The following is a 24,850-nucleotide window of genomic DNA, read 5'->3' as shown; positions in this document are numbered from 1 at the left end:
TCTGGTATAAGTAGTAAAATGATAACCATGCTTACGTCCATATATACAAATGTTAAGGCATGTGTTAAAGATATGAATACTATGTCACATTCAGAACTGTTCGATATCTCTCTTGGAGTGAAACAAGGGGAACCTCTTTCTCCTCTTTTATTTATTTTGTTTATTAATGACATTCGGGAGTATTTAGATTTTGAACATCTAACACAGAATGATATAACTAAGTTGTCTCTATACATGTTACTGTTTGCTGACGACATTGCTCTGTTCACAACTGACCCTAATAGTCTTCAAGCTCAACTTGATGCAATACATAGATATTCATGCAAGTAGGGTCTTAAAATTAATGTTGCTAAAACTAAAATATGTATTTTTGAAAAACGAAAAACATTTAATCGTTTTGTTTGGTCCATTAATAATAATTTTGTCGAAACAGTGGATAGCTTCTGTTATTTGGGTATAAAATTCAATTACAATGGAAGTTTTGTAAATGCAGTTAAAGCGCTGAAAGACCAAGCTTTGACAGCATATAATCACCTTGTAACATTTTTTTGGTAGGGTTAAACTCGACATTAAGACCAAAGTGTTATTGTCCGACTCTATGATTGCTCCTATTCTTATGTATGGTTGTGAGGTTTGGGGTATATATGACATAAAAGAGGTGGATAAACTCCACCTTAAATATTGTAAACACATTCTTGGAGTTCGCTCTCAAACTTCTAATGCTGCTGTTCTTGGAGAACTGGGACGATTTCCTTTAACATTGTTATGTAAAATCAGAGCACTTAAATTTTGGTGCAAAATCAAACCTTCCCCAACCTCGCTTATAAATAATATATATTGTGAACAAGTTAATGATGCTAGTTTTGTTTACTGCAATGCTAAGGATAACTGGTCTAAATCTGTAAAGAATGTGTTAGACACCCTCGGTTTTAGTTATGTTTGGTCTTCTGATCATATAAACAATTCTTGTTTTATATCATTAAGACAACGCCTCCACGATCAATATGTACAGCAGTGGACTGATACCATTCATTCACAACCAAAGTTAAATTATTATAAACAATGCAAGGTAAATTTGAATTTGAAAAGTATCTCGATTTAAATATTAATGATAAATATAGAGTTGCATTATCGAGATTCCGACTATGTTCTCACTCTCTTGAAATAGAAGTTGGAAGGTTTAATAATGTTGCACGTTTAGAACGAAAATGTAAACTATGCAATACTTATATGGTTGAGTCTGAATTTCATTTTTTGCTTGCTTGTCCTTTTTATTATGATTTACGTCAACAATTCAATATTTCCAATATATGGAATACCTTGAATAAATTTAGGGTTTTAATGTCTTCAAAAAACACAAACAATATAAGAATTGTATATAAATATATTTACAATGCTTCACAACGACGTTCTGCCAGCATTGATGCAGTTGCTTCTTAGTTACAATAAAGAAAATTATAATTGTGTTCTTTATATTATGTACGTGTGTGTGTTGTTGTTTTTTAGTTTATTTTGTATTTGTTATCTTTTCAATTTGTGTACATCTCATCCTATGTGTATGTTCATGGCCAAAGGCTTATGCATTGCCGATATTGCCAATAAACTTGAAACTTGAAACTATAATAATATAATTACAAGAAGAGCTCAGTCTTACTTATAACTATACCGTAAATGTCGTTCTTTTGTCTGGGATGAAAACCGTCTATGTCAAGCCGCGATTAAAACAATCCTAAAATCAGGGGCGATCAAGGATTCGACGTCAGAGGGGGCGTTACTTAGGGGCGTAACCTTTTGACTTTCGCCCCATCCTCTGAACCAGAATATTTGGTTTAAAATGGTGGCAGTTTTTAAACAATATCTACTCCTTTAATGGTGCTTTTTGAGCGTATTTTATTACCTTTTTTCTCCAATATTTACATAAAATTTTTACTAGGATCATTTAGGGGGGGGGGGGGGGGTGCGCGCAGTGTATCCGCTACTGAAAATGTACTATGAGCAAATACTTAAACCTTTAAACACCAGCGTATAAGGTTCCCCTTATACAAATAGTATTTTGATATCTGGAACATCACGGAATAACATGTTTACTAAGTAATAATTTTGCTTTAATATTTCTGTTGAAAAAAAAATAGGTGTTTTAGATATACCAGATTTTTCTGAAAACAGAAGCAATCGACATGAATTTGTTCTCGTCGTTTTGTCAATGGAATATTTCTCCTGTTTTTTTTAATACTTATAGAGCTACAGACACGTTTTTATACTATTTTCTCCGCGCCCAAAACACTAATTTAAGCACTTCACCTTCTTAAAGTGACACTCTTATTCAAAATCAATACATACACATGCATAATAAACATAAAGTTTGGCTGATAAACCTTAAACTTCTTACTAAAAATGCATTTATGGAAAATATTAACTACTGATAACAAGATTGTAACCATGAATGTACGCAGAAAGCGCATAAATAGTAAATAATTGTTGAATGCTAAAATATTTGCTGTGGTCTATTATAGTCTCATAAGGTCGATATCCTTCATAAGAACCATTGTTTTTAACATTTATTCATCCTTTTTGGTATATCAACACAATATTAATTGTGGTAAATCTTATTTGGGAGTAATAGTGCATCTTTACATGTTTCAATGCTTCCGCACAATCACATTACTTTGTATTAGGTGAACGCATATATATATTAAATCATCTTAATAAGCATTATTGAAGTCAATTTTCACCTACAAATTCATAACCCAAGGTAAAAAGGTTAATCGGGTCAATCGGATTTGTATGCAATGGGCTTTGAGATATTCTGAATGTGACATTTTGCACATAGTCAGCTAGCTATTCATGTATACCCTGTATTGGAAATTGTTAAATTGATCTACTTTACCTATAGACCCGAGTTGGCGGGACAGGTCCCGTACAAGATTGTCAGGATCTCACAAAACTATTGGTAGAACATGGAACCAGTTATTGGAAGCACGATGCATTAGGCATTGTAATATACAGTGGAAATGTTTATTCGATTAAAAACTCATTGTGTCGAAAATAAGTGTTTTATTACATTAACTACTTGTTATATGTTCAACGAATATACTAGATCATAAATAAAACATTTCTTAATTTCCATAACATGCATTTCAGATTAAAAACGAAATCTTTGTGTGGATGATAATCACAAATTCTTCAATATTAAACACCCACATCATTTAATGAATGGAATTTATCGTAATGTCATGAGCGCGTCTTATTCAAATTAAGCCATTAAGAGTGGAGTGTAGTTATAAGTCTATCTATTTGTACAGATTCAATCAGCCATAAATGTTCCATAAACCGTCCAATATTTATGGATCTACCTGTATTGGGAATACGTAGTCATAAGGCTGTGAGATCGAATGTTTACAGTCAACTATTGATTTGCGAGGAGTTGATCAATTTTAAGTAACTGCTTGTCTGTGAAAAATGTGGAATGTAAACGCAGATGATATGATGAATTTTGTACCTGACGTTTTATCACGAGGAAGAAAAAAGAAAAATGTTTATCTGTGATGACGAATTTATTAATGGAAAGTGTAAAGGAAAACGAATAGATAAGATACATTTAAATATGTATGTAGTAGCATACCGTATTGATATAATACCAGTTGATGGTTGAAATAAGCAAACAGAAAATCGAAATACAATGTCTTCCGATGGACATACTTTAACAATGTCGACGCCAACTACGAATACGTCAAATCTGACGTCAACGCTTACCAGTAACGATGACGATTCAGCGGATGAATGGATGAACACGACACCACGGATTGTGTTTCTTTCCGTCTTCATTTGTGTCGGATTTTTTGGAAATTTGTTGTTAATTATTACAGTATGCCAGTCGAAGAGTTTTCGGAATAAATCGTTCTTCGTATTCGTTATAAATCTAGCGGTCGTTAACATTTTTGAGTGCTCGATAAATATGTCCATATTACTGGCCACCAGTATCCTAAACGAATGGACGTTTGGGTACTCTGCATGTAAAATGAGTTCTTTTTGTTTGAGCTTAATTCTCATAGAAACTATTCTTGGATTAACTATAACAACTATTGACAGATTCGTCGCGGTGCGTTTTAAAGAAAATTACGGAACTGTAATTTCGAACTCTAGAATTGCAGTATTAATTACAGTAACATGGGTACAATCATTTTCGTTCAGTGTCCCAATTGCTGTTGGCAAAGTAAATTCAAACGTCAATAACTATATCATGGTGTGTGCGGTTTCAAAAGGGAGTTCTATTGTGTATAACATCATTACCGTAGCTCTTTGTTTTCTTCTACCATTTATTTTGATCACTGTATTTTTCATAAAAATAATTAGAACTGGGTACAAAGAGAGATTCAATATTCGGAACGCTACGGCGCAACAAAGTTATAACGAGGAATTTACTGATGAGCCGCAGTTGAAACAAGACATACGTCACGCTGGCGTAACTGGTACGTTATGCATCGCGTGGCTGATTTTGGAAGGTCCTCATGTGGTGACGTCATATTATTCCCAATTAACGAGTAGCCAAGAAGTACAGGATTTGACGTCAGAACAATTACGTTACGTGTGGTACGTAGACCTTGTGTTACTATGGTTACGTTTCAGCTACGCCATGGCTCTTCCAATCACTGCATTCACGTGGAATAAAGAACTTTGGAAATGTTTTAAAGACTTTATTCTTTGTCGAAAGAACAATTCAGTTATTGACGAGTCTTTCAAAAAAGCGGTTAGTGATACACTCAGACTTGATAGAAAGATTCGAGAAGAGAAAATGAAGGAAAAGGAATCCATATTGCCTCAAAGAGATCAGCGTGTGTTTCAAGTTCCTGTACTTTTTGCAACGTCACACGGCGTTCACGTTAAGACGTTTGATGATGATGAGGAATCGGATGCAGAAACAGACGACAACAGTAACAAAACTGGAACGCTTAAAGGGAAGAAATGTGACGTCATCGGTTCACGTAATAATTTGAATAATGTTGAAGATGATACAAGTGACTATGATTCTGGTAATGAAATTGATCCGTTCTCCGTTTCACATCCTATTTCCGTGCGGCATATTAATGAAACTGGTCTCTCAGACAGAAAACGTTCCCTCTCTGAGCCGGAGGTCAGAGAAAAGGGCACTTCCGGTGGAAAACGCAAAACTGATGACGTCAAAAATAACGTCAGCGCTACTACAGATGGTGATTCTGGATTAGACCTAAGCACGTTACCAGGTAGCAATTCAAATTCGTGCAAAAGTACGTTTCACGTGCCTTGTGACAAACTTATGTTACAGAATACTCAGCAATTACAGACTGAGATTTTAGAACCATCGGCGTTTAAAACACATGGGATCAACAAGCAATCAAACAGTGATACTCAAAATTATTCCGAATTACCTCTTCCGCTTGTTGACAATCAAAACGAACATTCAACAAGTCAACGCGAGAATGAAAACGAGGTCCATAATTGTGATAAATCATCCACATATACCTCACCCAAAAAGAAGAAGTCTCCTAAAGGAGTTGACCAAGCAATAAACAACACAGATTCACCCCTTCCTAAACGCAAGAAGAAAAAACGTCGTGACAAAGCGTTTGATTCGCAAAGCATAACGTCAATGACGTCGAACTGTTCATCAATACCTCCCCGACCCCCTCCAAGGTTGGCTCCAATATCAAACGCTTTTGGGGTCAAAAGTTTATACTCGAATACCGGCAGGCCGGGTTCAAGTTGCTCTAGCCAGTGCTCAATTTTGGACAACAATTTTGACGCGCAAACTTCCCTTCGTAGTGACAGTGTAACGGATATCGCGAAAACTGATGTCATGTCATTCGATAACGTTTCGGTGTCGTCATTTAACATGCACAGGGGCGGGAAATCCAGTAAGTTTCGTCAGTGTGCGATATCAGAAAATGGGGTTGAATCTCTTCAGCTGGACTGTAAGAGAGAAATAGAAAGCGTACCAGAGGAAATTCTTACTCCTAGTGACGTTCGGCCATTAGAAAAGGGCGTATCCGAAACGAATGTCAAATCCGAAAACATGAACACTTCTTATAACGGTATCGTTAATGGTGGGTTTGAGAAAGATTCCGACGAAGATGGATCACCAGTACGAAAAGAGGCGACGCCAACGACCTCGCGGAACACCGAAGCCCGGCGGAAAAGACGGGAAAAGCTCAGCGCAACCAGAGACAAATTAAGCCATGGCGCTTTGCTTACTGACGGACATGGATACCAGCGGCTCGTTCCGGAAACACCATAGGTAATAAACAACACTTACTTTAAGGTGTTCACTGATAGTAAGAATGCATATAATAATAAGCACTGGACATGGATATACTAAACATATACGATTAAATGATGGTACGAGTACTGGAAGCTTACATATGTATGTTATAACTCGAATGTTTATTGACACTGCTCTAAAAATATACGCATGACTTAGAAGGCATTTTTTTCTGAAAATGGAGATTAATTGGAACATTCAACCTTGCGTTTTTATGAATATGTTCTAGCTTGTTATTAATTCCATTAAACGGTCTATTTTTATATTTATTCTTGTCAGTCATGTGGCATGGACTTAAATATTGAATGACAGTGAGACTTGTTTTAAGTTCGCTTTTCAGACCAGTCATAAACTGAAACTAGTGTAAAAACTAAAACGTACACTCTGCACAAGGAGAGAATCTTCCATTTTAAAAATTGGTACGTTCATTTTTGCCGAGTACAATACCGGTGTCAAAGGATCTTAATAACATTTTAGCGCCATATAGAACTTACCGTAACGATTATATTGAGTGTGCATTTTTTATTAAGTTTTTTTTGCTGTTTTCTCCAAATGCAAGGACATTGAGTTTTAAAGAGTTTTAATGACAATACTTAGTATGTAAATGTTAACTTGTAATTAGTTGACAGATAAGCTTGCATTGTACGTTGTAGGGGACTCAAAACAATCAGTACATACAAATTTGAACACCAAAACCTATACCAAATATTTGTCATACATTTTATCACTGTTAGTTTGCACTAGTTTGCATAATGGGTTTTCAATCGGCACCACTCAAAGACAGGTCAGCAATTTTAAAATGGATACGATCCATTGATTTCATTTCAAGCGCTAAGAAGGATTGTCTTACGATCGTTAGTATTGTATTTCAGGGTCAAATCAATATTAGTTAAAGGAATATAAGGTAAAATCCGGAAATATGTTGGAATTCAAAACAAACTTCAATGTTTTTGATATGCGTTGTATTTTCAACTTTTATGTAATTCCTTTTAGATCATTGTATAAAAATGATGCATTACAGTTAGAAAATGATGATTTCTGGCATTCTAAAACGAAATCATATCAAATCATATTAAACCTTGAGGACATGCTACCATAACTCGTAAATCGATAAGGGATCATGAACGATTTTTTTGATATAGTAATAATCTTATTATGTATTTATTTATCTGAGTATAAAAAAGAGTCACCATCCCTGGTTGATTATGTCCCCCATGTGTGTTACTGCATATCGTGTGTGAGGGCCCTATGTGCCTTTATCTCCTAACATGTTCATCTTGTGAAATATCTGGAATTCCGGAATCCACAAATGTTGTCAAGCCTTAACATATATACAAATGTAATGATAGAACGTTTTAGCCAGAAATTATTAAATCAATTGGTTTTTAATACTTTCCTGAATCGTTGAATTCGATGCGATCAGTTATTTATGAACCTTTGTTTTGGTTCGTTAAGCGCGTTGTTCTCTTATTTTCAATTTCCCGTTAATAAATCATTTGTTACATTATATTAGTTATTTCACTCATTAATGAACCTCGGCGATGATTCACCTCGTTTGCATTGCTTCAGTCCACACTGTACTCTTGTGTCCAACTGTCCGGTATGCTACGCTTCAGTCCACACTGTACTCTTGTGTCCAACTGTCCGGTATGCTACGCTTCAGTCCACACTGTACCTTTGTGTCGAACTGTCTGGTATGCTTCGCTTCAGTCCATACTGTACTCTTGTGTCGAACTGTCCGGTATGATTCGCTTCAGTCCACATTGTACTCTTGTGTCAAACTGTCCGGTATGCTTCGCTTCAGTCCACACTGTACTCTTGTGTCAAACTGTCCGGTATGCTTCGCTTCAGTCCACACTGTACTCTTGTGTCAAACTGTCCGGTATGCTTCGCTTCAGTCCACACTGTACTCTTGTGTCAAACTGTCCGGTATGCTTCGCTTCAGTCCACACTGTACTCTTGTGTCAAACTGTCCGGTAAGCTTCGCTTCAGTCCACACTGTACTCTTGTGTCAAACTGTCCGGTATTCTACGCTTCAGTCCACACTGTACTCTTGTGTCAAACTGTCCAGTATGCTACGCTTCAGTCCACACTGTACCCTTGTGTCCAACTGTTCCGTATCTTACGCTTCAGTCCACACTGTACTCTTGTGTCAAACTGTCCGGTATTCTACGCTTCAGTCCACACTGTACTCTTGTGTCAAACTGTCCGGTATTCTACGCTTCAGTCCACACTGTACTCTTGTGTCCAGCTGTCCGGTATTCTACGCTTCAGTCCACAATGTACTCTTGTGTCCAACTGTCAGGTATGCTTCGCTTCAGTCCACACTGTACTCTTGTGACGAACTGTCCGGTATGCTTCTCATCAGTCCACACTGTACTCTTGTGTCGAACTGTCCGGTATGCTTCTCTTCAGTCCACACTGTACTCTTGTGTCGAACTGTCCGGTATGCTTCTCTTCAGTCCACACTGTACTCTTGTGTCGAACTGTCCGGTATGCTTCTCTTCAATCCACACTGTACTCTTGTGTCCAACTGTCCGGTATGCTTCGCTTCAATCCACACTGTACTCTTGTGTCCAACTGTCCGGTATGCTTCGCTTCAATCCACACTGTACTCTTGTGTCCAACTGTCCCGGATTCTACGCTTCAGTCCACACTGTACTCTTGTCCCTAGTTCTTATTGCGCAGTATGGATCTCTGCTTCTGATAACCTCCTAAATTCGCTAATTCGGTCGTGTGTTATGCTATAATTTGATTTCTTTTGAAATAAGCAAAGAAGCGGACCAATTCTTTGCTTAATGAATGATTTGTGTCTAAATATTAATTGATTGTATTGAGAAATCTTTGACAAATTCAGTTTAGAGCAAAACATGCCAAACTAGAGCATTTTTGGCAGATTTTTAAAGAATCATTATCAATAGAGTTGTTCGTTTTGTTTTATCATTAAACAATCATTTTGTTCACTTTCCAAATGTAGTTACTTGTTTCGATGTCTGCCCTATCAAACGTGAACGAGTCGCTTTAAGTCACTTAAACCTTGAAAATAACGATAAACACACCTACACTTCTTCCTTTATTAGAGGACATGTATACCGGCTCGTAAATTCCGCCTGTCGTTGCGAAATACCCTGAATAGCTGTATAGAGGATTAATGTAAGCACGTACATTGGTCTAAATATTTTGGTCATATTTTGCAACCAGGCAATTGAAGATAAATTTAATGAGTTTTTAGTTCATTTATTTTGATTAAATTCTGTTATATAAGTTTTGTTGTCTTTTAGCCACCAAAAAAGACGATTCGATCTACTTGAATGAAATATAACATGTACAAAATCAGGCGTAAACAATTTGAATATAATTGGAATGATTTGATGCAAAGACGATATTGTCCCAAGTTGAAACGCTACCTAAGTTTTCATGATTTTTGCTGCAACAAATAGTTTTACCGTGAGGGATTTTTTTTTGTATAATATTTGAGCATTATTATTTTCATGAAGTACATTGGCACTTAGGGTATTGTTAAATGTGTTTTTTATACTGTAAATAACATTCCACTGGTTGTAATTAAACTTAGAGGTGAAAGGTACATAAATTGACCCATAAAATGGTGGTAAAAATATTTGAAGAACATAGAACAAACAAGAATGTCAGTTAAACATACTTAAGTTAAAATGTTCTGTTTCTCTAATATTCTACTCCTAGGTATAGAAGTGTTTGAGCAGTCATAGAAGTTCACTTTTCATTCCACATCGACAAGAGGTTTTGTTTGAACGAATCTGCGTCAAAAAAATTCATGTACCTTAGAAATTTGTCACGTACACTTTAAAATGACATGACATTTAGTGTGTGTTTTCTCCAAATATGATGAAATGATAAAAACATTGTTGTCAGTTTTCATAAAAAAGGAAGCGAGCGAAGAGCGAAAAATATATTTTTCCTTATATTCAATATAAATAAGAAAGATTGTTCAAAATAATTGCCCTAAAACCCATTTTAATGCCATCTTGAACTGAACCTCTAATGGACATTGGGAAAATGTCGGAATGCATACTATTTATTCATCCGTGTATAGTACAAACATTATATGGATAAATCTAATTTCTTACATAATTAAAACATACTTTAATATGACGATCATTCATAATAATAAATAACCCTGCTTTTAGTAAAAAGTTTGAAACGACTTATATAAATCTACCTGAATCAGTTTAACATCATATGCAACTGTATTTAGACATAACTTAGGATTGATTTGGGATTTGTAAAAAATGATCACTTATACAGGCATCATCAAACATCAGACTCCATATAAAATTTTGTTTTTATTATCACAGGAAATGCAATGACATGTGCTTATTAAAACAAAAAGAACAAGGGTATTTTTCAGAGTACTTTTTTTGGTTATTTAGATGTTTTTATGCACCAGCCAATTGTATATGCCCCCCCCCCCAAGTCCGGAATAGCGGCGACTTTGACTTCCGGTCTCTCAAAACCCGGGTAAAATACCCGACCTGCAGGGACACACTGCTGGTAAAATCCCTGCCAAATGGCCCCGCAACCCTGAATACCTATGTGAGGCCCATTCCCGACTATTTTCAATATGAAGACAAAACCACATTCACTAGGCACTGCGGGGCCACCTGAAAGGTAAAAACACAGCCCATTGCCTCTGCTGTCCGGCCATGGTTGAAAGTTTGAATTTTTCAAAATACTGAAAATAGGGTGTTTACATAGGGAAATGCCATTTTTACAATACATTATATAGGATAAATATTTTACAAAATACTGAATTCAGTATCAATACTGAAAACTTTCACCCATGTGTCCCCGGTATACTCCTGGAACAAGGGAGAGGGGTGGGCGGGGCAGTGGTTACAATTGACAAGTGCATAACAATCCCGGATTATGCTGCAAATAAAAACAAAATATAAGGTGATAAACTTAGGCTTACTTATGTTGAGGTATATCCAGACCAGTGTTTCTATCGCTATTTGTGAAAAGATATTTGTTCAAAACTGTTGTTTTGTCAGAATTTGATCAAAAATGAGCTTGATACATCAATTTGGACCAAACAATGACTCATGTTCCAGTTAAGTTGACCTGTCCGATTTCCATTCAAAACGAGTCACTTAATTACGCAATATAATCGCTACCAGTCTTAGATACACATGCTTTATTGCATAATGATTGTTTTAAATAATGATCCTTTAGTGCATGAGACGATCAACAATGACTTCAAGCATGCTCAAAACATATTTATTGTCAAAAGTAAGATTTAATTTCCAAACTTCGAGCCACATTGTTTATACCACAGGAATTTGACTCAGTGTTTGGTCAAAAATGATATATTAAGTCATTATATGACCAAAAACTGACAAAAAACAACAATTTCAGACAAAGACCTGGTCACTTATACTATCAATAGAGAAAGGACCGGCACTCCGGACGTGCCCAAAATCGGGTAAGTCACTTTTGATCTCAGTTTTCGTTTTCACCACCTGGCCTGGCTGATGGCCTTGAAGTTGACCTTGTTTTCGATCGGTCGGACCCAGCGAAAATCCAATCGAAAACAAGGTCAACTTCAAGGCCATCAGCCAGGCGCTTGCAAACATAAATGGCCGATATTGACAGAAAGTAATTAGCGGAAAGTTGTTTTCACTGAGTTTGGATGATAGACACAAGAAAGGTTGGTTTTTATTGATGCATTATACAAACTTTGTTTGTATATGTTAGGAACAGTCGATGAATAGTCGCTATATGCCACCGTTACATGATCTTGACTCTGATCAATTTGTTTTACAATTGGGTTCTATAAACTTTTCCGACCTGGAAAAATCGCACTGACAGGAATGATTGTTTGCTCGATTTCTTTTTTTATTTCCGAAAGAAGTGTCAAGTGTTGTATATAATTACAAAGGTAATGGATAGAGCTTTTCAAAAATGTACAGAATGTTTAGATTCCGACGGTAGTGAAAAAGAAAACGGAGATCAAAATTGACTTACCCGATTTTGGGCACGTCCGGAGTGCCGGTCCTTTCTCTATTGATAGTATAAGTGACCAGGTTTTTGTCCGAAATTGTTGTTTTTTGTCAGTTTTTGGTCATATATTAACTTAATATTACATTTTTGACCAAACACTGAGTCAAATTCCTGTGTTTTATACCGGAATCCGCCATTTTGATTGAATTTATTGAAACCCATGCTAAACCGATCGATATACAGTATAAAAACACTACGCATTGGTAACTTCCCTTTACAAAAACACAAAAACTAGCGTAGAAAAATTATTCGTGAATATTTTTAGCCTTTTCATAAATTATTACCTTAAAAAATCTGCTTGGCTATCAAAATGGAAGTGCGGGCTCACAAAAAAAATGATATATTTTTTTTACATTTTCAAAAAAATAGGAGGGGTAAATCCGCGAAACGAAATATCAATTTGGTGTTGCCTTAATATCACTTTCCTAATTTAAGTATCTAGTTAGTCATAATACATAATAATAAAAAAATCAAAGTACATTATTTTCATTGACCTTATTGAAAGAAAAACCTTAATGTTAAAAACACCTATATATTTCTTTTAGTTTGACAATTAAAACTTTAAGAAATTGACTTATGATAGGAAATAACTTCAGAAGTTTTAAGAATACCGCCCATGGTCTATATGGGCCCTCAGTAAATGTACAAGCTGCTTTCGTCTAGATATATTACCAACAGTGCAATATTTAATACTGTTGAAAATATCTCAGTAGGTACGAGCTCGTTTCTATAATCCTTGATGAAGCGACCCCCAGGCCAGATCTACCCCCAGGCCAGAGCAGTTGGGTCAAATGCTAACTAGTTTACAAGTAGTACTAATTCTTAAACTTGTAGAACTTCCCATAGGCAAACTTGAACTTTGGGTTTCCACTCTTTCACTAACTGGCTTGGAGGAGGAGCTTTCATTGGGAGTTCTCTGTAAAGTTTTAAGTTCATATCGCGTGAAACTATTTCTGAGATCAATATACCCGCATGTTCTTACGTTTAATAATGCATGGCAAGCCTCTCCCGTAGCCACTTAACTATAGGTAATTGATTTCGAATGTTCTTAATACAATCAAACCCCGCTATGGCGAAGTCGTTGGACCCTCGGGAAATGAACATTCGATATAACCGAATTCAAAAAGTGTATACTTAACATAGTTATCGTTCAATATCTTGTATCTTGGCCATAACTCGAAACAGTTCAAGATATTACCATAAAACTAAGAGCACCAGTTGTCAAAGACCATACGGATATGTATACCAAGGCTCACAACCGTGACTTCAATACATACTGAGTGATGTACCTTTTCGGCTAAAATACAACTACAGAGAAGCGCTGACATTTGCTTCAGGGCTCTTGTGTTGTTGTTCACCCGCTAACTCCTACATTTGCCCTAAGCTTATACCAATGTATTGACCCGTTTCTTGTGTTCTAGTTAAAAACGATCAAAGAGACGTTACCTGTTAGTACTTACAAGTAATGTTCTTAATAATGGCACGTTGAAATGGAAAATCCATGAGGTGGAATTGCTTAATCAATGGACATTCAATAGCAGGTGGAAGCTATGGCTCAGCCGTTAGGAAAACATTCAAAACCGGGCTATACTTCGCTGTGAAATACCTTATATGTTTCTTTTAAGTCCATATCACTTATGATATCAATATTTTTCTATATATCGCCATTAAAATGTTGAATACGTTCATTTTTAACTCATTAAATCATTAAGAAGAATGACTTCGTTTGGTTGAGAATATTTGAAGTACTTGATTGAGTTTGACTTTAAGCTTAAATGTGACCCAATGTTGAAGTACTTGATTGAGTTTGACTTTAAGCTTAAATGTGACCCAATGTTGAAGTGCTTGATTGAGTTTGACTTTAAGCTTAAATGTGACCCAATGTTGAAGTACTTGATTGAGTTTGACTTTAAGCTTAAATGTGACCCAATGTTGAAGTACTTGATTGAGTTTGACTTTAAGCTTAAATGTGACCCAATGTTGAAGTACTTGATTGAGTTTGACTTTAAGCTTAAATGTGACCCAATGTTGAAGTACTTGATTGAGTTTGACTTTAAGCTTAAATGTGACCCAATGTTGAAGTACTTGATTGAGTTTGACTTTAAGCTTAAATGTGACCCAATGTTGAAGTACTTGATTGAGTTTGACTTTAAGCTTAAATGTGACCCAATGTTGAAGTACTTGATTGAGTTTGACTTTAAGCTTAAATGTGACCCAATGTTGAAGTACTTGATTGAGTTTGACTTTAAGCTTAAATGTGACCCAATGTTGAAGTACTTGATTGAGTTTGACTTTAAGCTTAAATGTGACCCAATGTTGAAGTACTTGATTGAGTTTGACTTTAAGCTTAAATGTGACCCAATGTTGAAGTACTTGATTGAGTTTGACTTTAAGCTTAAATGTGACCCAATGTTGAAGTACTTGATTGAGTTTGACTTTAAGCTTAAATGTGACCCAATGTTGAAGTACTTGATTGAGTTTGACTTTAAGCTTAAATGTGACCCAATGTTGAAGTACTTGATTGAGTTTGACTTTAAGCTTAAATGTGACCCAATGTTGAAGTACTTGATTGAGTTTGACTTTAAGCTTAAATGTGACCCAATGTTGAAGTACTTGATTGAGTTTGACTTTAAGCTTAAATGTGACCCAATGTTGAAGTACTTGATTGAGTTTGACTTTAAGCTTAAATGTGACCCAATGTTGAAGTGCTTGAAAGCCGTAATTAGTATTAGAAATGCCAAATCTTAGCGCTGTTATTTATGTTTATATAGGTTATTTTGGAATACAACATTTAGAATTTGAATGGAAGTAGAAATTTCATTTCAAAACAAGACTAAATTCAAACGTATGTAGGCAGTAAAAATTGTACTTTTCAGCAGTCATATAAATAAATTCTGTATTATAAACGATTTGTTACGAAGCCAAATGTACTTTTGTCAAGATTAGGATCGGTCGTTTTCCATGGATTCCGATAACTTTAGTAGGATTTCAATGCAAAAAACTCCTCTTGTTTCTTGATAGTAGTGTCACACCTGTTAATACAGGGCCAGTATGCTGGAGTCATGAGGTACCTCGACTGATGAACGGACACCTTTACTCCCAATCACTTACTCATTTTCCTGTCATATACGCCGGAGGCGTGTCGTGATGGTAGTCTTTACAGTTTATATGGTCAGCTACCATGCAAGAACAAACCGCTAGTTAGGTTCGAACCTTCGACCTCTCGCTCCGTAGGCGGACGGTCTAACCGCAGGGTCACGAGCCAGAAATCGGAATCCGTCTTTCTAAACATGAATATAGCCATTTAACTATGAATTGTTTTCTAATTCGGACTATTGCAATCTCACAAATAAACTACATTTGTGGGCTATGTTATGAAAAAGTATTGAATGAACAAGAACTCATTAAATCCTAGTCAAGAACTCATAAACTCTGTCGTCATATTAATTTGTTTGTAATTTATTCTGAATTAACATTCAAAAGATTAAAAGCTGTTTTACTCGTTCATTACTTTCGGCAAATACTATACATGCATTGGATTACAATGGCACATTTAAAAAACAAACGGTTACTTATATATGACATTGACATGTTAATATTTCGATAATCCAAAAACTTTAATAGACATTACTCAAAAGGCCTTAAACTAACACAGTGCAGTCAGTACTTTCATATTTAATTTAGAATGAAATTATTCGAATTAATCTCATTAAGTTTCCAAGAAGCTTATGGGAATATTCCGCTGCTTTGATATAGGATTAGAATTGTTCATGTTTAAGGTTGTCCAAGGTTCATCAGAACGGCAAAAGGTGACGACTCCATTGCAATGGGTGAATGAAATAGACGAAACATTTTTAAAAGGAATCAATTAGTCGGATCTTATTTAAAAATGTATAAGTGGTTCGGCAAATCGCCAAAGGTCCTTGCCCCTTGTATAAACGCGTTGAAGATCCCGGTATAGCCAACATGTATTTGTTCATGCGCGCGTTCGTAATTCTGCCAATAAGCAAAGATGGAATGGTGATTTTTGTATTTAGCTCATAAAACTTACATATCATTTTGCACCCTTACTGATATTTTCACATTTGACCATTCCGCCTATCGATGAACAAGATTGTGGATGTTGACCTTATAGTCATTCATTGTCGGCGCACGTATTAAAGCTGCACTCTCACAGATTTACCGTTTTGACAACTTTTTTTATTTGTTGTCTTTGAATGAGCCATTTTTTGCATAAATATTAGCTTACCTGTGATATAAGACTGCTAACAAAAGATCAGCTGGCTGATTTTCATATTCCCATTCGGAAATTCATGTTTTATTGCTAAAAGCGTTACTAACGGTTTAAGAAAAATGCATAAAACATAAATTTTTGAACAAAAATATGAAAATCTGCGATCTGATTTTTTGTCAGCAGTCTTATATGCCTGGTTTCCATGCAATTTTGCATAAATTGGTTCGTTCCAAGACAAAAAATAAAAAGTTGTTCAATCTGTGAGAGTACAGCTTTAACAAAGTAGGTTCCATGATGCAGCCAGGCATGTACAGTTTTGCCTTTGATGCAGGCATGTACAGTTTTGCCTTTGATGCAGGCATGTACAGTTTTGCCTTTGATGCAGGCATGTACAGTTTTGCCTTTGATGCAGGCATGTACAGTTTTGCCTTATCGACACGCAAATTGAAAAGACGTGTTTCGCTTATGAATGAATGTACTGTCCTGTTGGCCTTTCAACAAAGATTTTAGTCGTATACTGAAATAATCTTCAGTGCCATACTTTCATTATTTTGCTACATATTTGTGTAATTTTAACATTATCTAACATTTAAATTTATCACGGTGTTGGGGAAGCCATTTTTTCGATATATTGCCATTTGTGACGTTTAAGCAGAGTCAAGACAATTGACTGAATGCTACGCCTAAATCCTGGGAACGGGCCCCTCGATATCATCCGTAAATGTTTTATACACATAAAACATGCCTTTGCTGGTGCAAGCAGACATATAGTTTGCAATACACAGATAACAAATAGGTGTTGGTTTGCTTTCGTTGTCCAATACATGTACTCTAGATACCATATTAACATTATGCTCGTCTTATTTCAGACCAAGAACGACGCTGGACCGTTTAAAGCCATCGTCGGAGCCCATGAGTATTATTCCGATATACATGTATCTACAGCGAGGGTCCTTTACGACACGAATAGCCTTTGTACCGGTTATGTTTAAAACCAACATAGACACCCGGTCAAATGTGCATGTAAAACAACAGATCCTGCACACTCACTACGTTTCTCAGGCGTGAAAGTCGGACTTGCAATAATCAATTTCTGTTTTTAATCAACCGAAACAGAATCATACAAGAACAAAACAAGTTGGAATGGAACTGCGTGCCGTTTATTGAATATTTTGGTTTTCTTGTTTGTCTTAAAATGGTTGTAATTTTAGTTTTCACTGATTGTAGCATGAAATGCGTGTTTGAGTATTGAACTCATTTGGAGTTGTATTTCATTGATTGTATTTTTGTACTGTTGAGTAGTTTACCAAAATCTTTCATCACATGCAATGTGAATTATTCAGTTTTTATATACCTATTTTTCTCACAAATTCATGATTAGTCATTGCCTTTTGGGGAATTGTCGTATGTAATTGAACGATAACTACTTGCAGGTGTGCTTACACTGCTCTTGTTCACGAACATGTCAGGAGTTCTATAACGAGAATCTGCGATCTTTCCATTGTTCGAATATTAAAATTTAATTAAAGTGTTTTCATAAATAAGTGTGTGGATTGAAATTGTTATTCAAGTTGTCTTGTAAAGAATAAACTAGTTATAGAAAAGCATTTGTGCATATGTGTGTGGCTGTTTTGTATCAATCTGTAAGATGTTTAACAAGAATTACTGATGCACGGAACCGTCGTATTTATAAGCTAAGGTTCTTTATATAATCGTTCCTAAACATATTTGCGAATTTAAACAATTACTCTTGAATGTATAGAGGTACTTAAAGAAAAACAACCATAGAAAGGAACTATTAACTGATATTAAAACCATGCAATTTTGACTGAATATGGCAAATTCTTATATGAAACGCTGTTTATTAAAAGACAAAACAGATTTGATTTTATTGGAATCGGAGGTTATTGTAATATAGTAATGGTAAATCACCGTCAATGTGTATGCTCGTGCTAATATTGTATACATAACAATTAATATTTATTGTTGACCCTTCCTGTTCACGACAATTCAAGAATAATGCAACATGTTTCAAACTTTATATTTTGTAAATGTCATACAACTGTTGACCACGTTCTTTGTTATTAAAGTTTAGAAATGTTCGTTATGTTACAGCAGTCCTCTACTCAGTCCATCGAAGAAGGGCCCATGTTTACAAACGTTCTCAATGTCGACTCCGGACTCAGACTCAGACTCAGAAAACGATTTTTTAAATGTTTAAATATCACTTATTATACCATCTTACGATAGCCCCGGTATGCCATGCCGCCCTGCTTTATACCATCGTCAGATAGCCCCCACACGCTATGCCGCCCTTTCTTACTACCATCGTCGGATAGCCCCGGCACGGTATGCTGCACTGCTCCTAACAATTGTCAGAGAGCCCTGCTACGCTATGTCGCACTGCTTTATACCATCGTCTGATAGCCCCGGTACACTTTGTTACTCTGCTTCCAACCATTGTCGGAAAGCCCTGCTACGCTATGTCGCCCTGCTTTATACCATCGTCTGATAGCCCCGGTACGCTATGCCGCCCTGTTTTATACCATCGTCTGGTAGCCCCGGTACGCTATGCCGCTCTGCTATATACCATTGTCTGGTTGCACCGGTCCGCTATGCCGCTCTGATGTATACCGTCGTCGGATAGCTCCAGTACGCTATGTCGTCCTGCTGTATACCATCGTCTGATAGCCCCGGTACGCTATGTCTCCCTGCTGAATATCATCGTCTGATAGCCCCGGTACGCAATGCCGCCCTGCTTTATACCATCGTCGGATAACCCCGGTACGCAATGCCGCTCTGCTATATACCATCGTCGGATAGCCCCGGTACGCAATGCCGCCCTGCTTTATACCATCGTCGGATAGCCCCGGTACGCTATGCCGCTCTGCTATATACCATCGTCGGATAGCCCCGGTACGCTATGCCGCCCTGCTTAATACCATCGTCGGATAGCCCCGATAAGCAATGCCGCTCTGCTTTATACCATCGTCGGATAGCCCCGACAAGCATTGCCGCCCAGTTTTATACCATCGTCCGATAGCCTCGACAAGCAATGCCGCCTAATTTTATACCATCGACGGATAGCCCCGATAAGCAATGCCGCCCAGTTTTATACCATCGTCGGATAGCCCCGATAAGCAATGCCGCCCAGTTTTATACCATCGTCGGATAGCCCCGATAAGCAATGCCGCCCAGTTTTATACCATCGTCGGATAGCCCCGATAAGCAATGCCGCCCAGTTTTATACCATCGTCGGATAGCCCCGATAAGCAATGCCGCCCAGCTTTATACCATCGTCGGATAGCCCCGACAAGCAATGCCGCCCCGGTACTCTATGCTGCTCTGCTATATTCCATCGTCGAACAGCCCCGGTACGCAATGCCGCCCAGCTTTTATACCACCGTCAAACTGTTCCGGTACGCTATGCCTCTCTCCTCTATACCACCGTAGAATTGCCCCGGTACGCTATGCCTCTCTCCTCTATACCACCGTAGAATTGCCCCGGTACGCTATGCCTCTCTCCTCTATACCACCGTAGAATTGCCCCGGTACGCTATGCCACTCTCCTCTATACCACCGTAGAATTGCCCCGGTACGCTATGCCTCTCTCCTCTATACCACCGTAGAATTGCCTCGGTACGCTATGCCTCTCTCCTCTATACCGCCGTAGAATTGCCCCGGTACGCTATGCCACTCTCCTCTATACCGCCGTAGAATTGCCCTGGTACGCTATGCGTCTCTCTTCTATACCGCCGTAGAATTGCCCCGGTACGCTATGCGTCTCTCCTCTATACCGCCGTAGAATTGCCCCGGTACGATATGCCTCTCTCCTCTATACCGCCGTAGAATTGCCCCGGTACGCTATGCCTCTCTCCTCTATACCGCCGTAGAATTGCCCCGGAACGCTATGCCTCTCTCCTCTATACCACCGTAGAATTGCCCCGGTACGCTATGCCTCTCTCCTCTATACCACCGTAGAATTGCCCCGGTACGCTATGCCTCTCTCCTCTATACCACCGTAGATTTGCGCCTTTCTGGTTTATACCATCATTGGATAGCCCTGCACGCTATGCCGCTCTGCTCAGTACCATCGTAGGGTAGCCCCAGTACGCTATGCCACCCTGCTTTATACTATCGCGCGCTATACCGATCTGCTCTATACCATCATAGGTTAGCCCCAGTACGCTATGCCGTCCTGCTTTACTGAATACTAATGTTGTATCAACGGAATAAAGTCAGGGCTTGTCGACGACGATATTTTACAAGCTCTTCACAAAGCATTGTAAGACCTTATTTTTCCCAGATCATATTCTTCCCACCTGGGAAAAATAGGATCCTATTCTTCACAGCTGGGAAAAATAAGATCTCATTTGTCACACATTTTGAACATATATGTTACAGCTACTGGGAAATTTGTGATCAAAGCCGGTTTTATATGTACCATGAAATCACATTCCTCACAAGTCAAAAATTTCATCTTTTTTTTAACAAAAAAGGTAAATTTTACAACTGAGTCACATTTGTCACAGATTGCTATTTCCAGTATTGCAGATTTATTTTGTTGATATACATGTATGTGTTTATATTCTAGTCATAACGCATCGTTGATTATGTTGTTGTCGTTTCTGTTGTTGTTGCTATTAATTGGCTGCAGTTGTAGGCGCATTGGAGGTTGTTGTAGAGATAGTTGTTTTATTTTTGTTTATTTTTGTTTATGTTGTTTCTGTACGGGTATTAGTGGTAAAAGTAGGAATAGTAGTAATAGTTGGTGTATGCCTAGTAAAGTTAGATGGCATTATGTTTGTTGTCGTGAGTTGTGTTGGCATAGACAGATGTACTGGAAAAAGTATTCCCTACCAACGCTTTCAACGGCTAAATTTCGGGCAAGCACTGAATACCGCAGTGCTAGAAGAGCTTTGGTTTAAAGATAGTTCTGTTCCGAGCTTGCCTGATATGGTCGAGCATTTACGATAGTATATCAATTCACCATCGGGGACACAATCCGACCAAGATAAATATAGAGAAAATTTTAGTTTTAAGAATTGGTGGTGTTGTTGTTGTTATTGTTGTAGTAAGAATATGTTTTATTGTTTTTGTATAAGGCGTAGTTTAAGCTTCTTCTTCTTCTTCTTCTTCTTCTTCTTCTTCTTCTTCTTCTTCTTCTTCTTCTTCTTCTTATTATTACTTTTATCATGCTATTACTATTATTGTTGTTATTATTATTATTATTATTATTATTATTATTATTATTATTATTATTATTATTATTATTTTATTTTAACTATTTTTATTTCTTTTTATTATTACATTTTTAATATCAACTTTATCAAACAGCAATGTCATCGACAAAATCTGTGAAGAATATCGTTCTCTTGCTTACCACCATTTTGGTCAATCATATATGTCACAGTTTGAAACTGTGAAGAATAGGATCCTATTTTTCCCAGACCTGTGAAACCGACTTTTAAACATTTGCCTTAAACAAAGCGTTGATTGACCAGAATGCTTAATGAAGCAAGTGACTTAAAGGTCTAGACTTTTCAAACTTTTTAACAAGTATACGTGTTACTAAGGTTTTCATTTAAAAAACAGATCTGTTTGTAAAACATTATTACTTCAACCTAAGCGCGGCTTTATTCGAGACATGTGTACGATAGCATGAACGTGTTTTATGAAGAAGCAGTTTTACACTGATCTTACACTCTAAACTATGGGGGCCATCAACCTGGCAACGTTGAAGTTTTCAAATTAACATTGGCTGTGACCTGCACCTTTGACCTGCTGATCGCCCTATATAATTATATATATAAATCATCTACGTTTCAAGTGCAACCTGCCAATGCTGTTTCTTGGACCAGTCGCAACCCGTTGTGACTAACTAATTGTGTAGATACTTTCAAAAAATCTTTATGGTCAATTGTCAAAACATTCTGGATGGAGTGATTATATTATATTTTTTTTTATTCAAACAAACTTGCTGTGGCCTTTACCCTTGACCCCCATACCACAAAGCAAACTGGGCCCGTACACTGCAGAGTCATAACCCTAGGTCAAAGCGTTCCCGAATTATTATTGTGTCGACAATTCTTTCAAATAAACTTTAGCTATGATCTACTTGATAAGTAAAACCTACGGTTAAGGTAGTTTCAGGGCTCTAGGCTATGGCGTACTTACTATTGTGCGGACAAAGTATTGTATTTATTACACCGTTGGTCGTGAACTTTTACCACCTGACGCCCAGGTCATATAGTCAACCATAGTCAACAGTGAGGGCAAGCAGTTAACATGCAGTATCTGCCAGCGACATTTCAAAGAGATGACGTTTTTTTTGGAAGAAATTGATATACATAGAAAAAATAACTATTTTTGGCATTTTTTATTAATGATTATTTCATTTGTAATAATTATGTCCGAAGACCCTAAATCGCGCAATGCGGCTCAGTGTCCCTTACTGGTCAAGTACAACTTACCGTCTCAATTCATGTTCCTAGGTTAAAGTGATAATGTGTGGACACAGTTTTCAAAAATGGCATAGGCTATGACCTTGATCTTTGACCTACTGAACAAGCGCAACATTCCTGCTCCTGGGTCAAATAGTTCTCTAGTTAGTGTGTGGACAGTTCTTGGTTTATCATCAGCCGACCATCAACATACATTTGCTAGCCTTTTTTCATCAGAATGCATAAAGAAGCAAATGATCATTAATTGTTCAAATAACTAAGCGCGTGTTCTCTTTTAGATATTACCGGGTAGAATAGTCGTGTTAAAGACTTAAAGATCATATTTTGGTATCTTTTACGTCTTGTCAACTAATATTAAATGCTGCGTTTATATGCCCAACATCTACCAATGAGATACATTTGTAGGCAAAAGAAAAAAATGCTCTTGTTGTATTTTTGAATGCTTTTCTATGGCAATTGAAATATCTTTTTTTTTATTTTAAAGAACACTTAAATGGTTTGTTCAAAAAGTACGCATTTTACTGAAGCTATTATTTTCTTACGGATAATGGAAATTATGTATTTTTAAAATCTACATTTAGTTGCATAGCGTAGGGAAACTAAAATATAATTCTTACGTCCACAAAATAGCATATTGTAAAACTGCCAGAAAACATTAAAACTGAAGACGACTTTGCGGAATAGAAAGCAAGACGAGAATCAAGTACGAGTATGTCACCCGACATAAACATGGTATAAAAACATTCCAGTCCTTTATGGAAACAGTTTTGCCGCGAATGATTGTGCATTAAGTTTTTAAATATGCACTATAAAACCCTACCACGATTGGAAATATAGTCATAGGGACAAATCAGTTTTAATGTTTATGTGACATTGGGGCAAATTCAACACAATGGAGTATATTTGCATATTAACGCAAGGGAGTCAATTTACCAACTTGAAAGTCGAGTTAATTCGACCTCGTCGGTATTTGGATTTTTGAAGGGTTTCAGACTAAATATTTAACAAAATAGGCTGTTTAAAGACGGCTGATCAGACATTAACGACATTCGCAACATTACGTTCATAACAATCACGACATTCACAACAATTGAAACATTCACGACATTCGAAGCATTCGCGAGTTTCGCGACATTCACGATTTTGCAATATTCGCTATATTCACTTTGTTTTTTTACGACATTCGCAGCATTAGCGACGTTCACATCATGACAATACAACATTCGAAATATTCACGACATTCTCTACATTTACTAAACGCACCATATTCACAATTCTGACGGGATTCGCAATATCCAAATATTTGCAACATTTTGACATTGTCAATATTCGCAACATTCGCCACACTCGCGACACTAAATATATGGTGAATGATGTGAATGTCGTGAAGGTCGCGAATGTAGTGAACGTCAGAGATCAATTCGCAAATTCTTGTGATAGACATTTATTCACTAAATCATAATCTTACAATAACAATCGTTGTATTTCCCATTCATACCTTTGCGTGATTCAAACACACGAAGAGCACGTGCACGATCTCCCGGTCGGGATGGATTTCCCATATCTTTATAATTGTCTATTCTCCACATTCGTTTATTATTTATTGAATTGTCAGACAGCATTCTCTAGGTCGGTCTGATCACTGCATAATGGATATGATTACACGAACACATCATTTGATGTCCATTATGATATGCATGATTATCTGCTCAGTGATAAATGCTAAAAAGGATGAATCCCTGATCCGATTTCTTAACAATGACGTTATGAAAATGAAATGTCGGATGATATTGTTTTAAATCGTTATGCAGTACACAA

General features: G+C 37.0%; 1 protein-coding gene across 1 annotated transcript; it reads left to right on the top strand.

The window, feature by feature from the left end:
- Positions 1–3,367: 3,367 nt before the first annotated feature.
- On the top strand, positions 3,368–18,670 carry LOC128210277 (uncharacterized). Its single transcript, XM_052914512.1, has 2 exons — positions 3,368–6,271; positions 17,438–18,670. Exon 1 carries the CDS (start codon positions 3,680–3,682, stop codon positions 6,269–6,271), a length of 2,592 nt encoding a protein of 863 aa, XP_052770472.1. The 5' UTR covers positions 3,368–3,679; the 3' UTR covers positions 17,438–18,670.
- The last annotated feature ends 6,180 nt before the right edge of the window (positions 18,671–24,850 follow it).

Source organism: Mya arenaria, chromosome 12 (genome assembly GCF_026914265.1).
Source record: "Mya arenaria isolate MELC-2E11 chromosome 12, ASM2691426v1".
NCBI classification, from domain to species: domain Eukaryota; kingdom Metazoa; phylum Mollusca; class Bivalvia; order Myida; family Myidae; genus Mya; species Mya arenaria.
The sequence above is the reverse complement of the archived record's forward strand: the minus strand, read 5'-3'. Positions and strand labels throughout refer to the sequence as shown.

What these genes read in the sequence shown, in the direction of transcription:
- LOC128210277 (XM_052914512.1), top strand. Translation starts at nt 3,680, where the DNA reads ATGTCTTCCGATGGACATACTTTAACAATGTCGACGCCAACTACGAAT.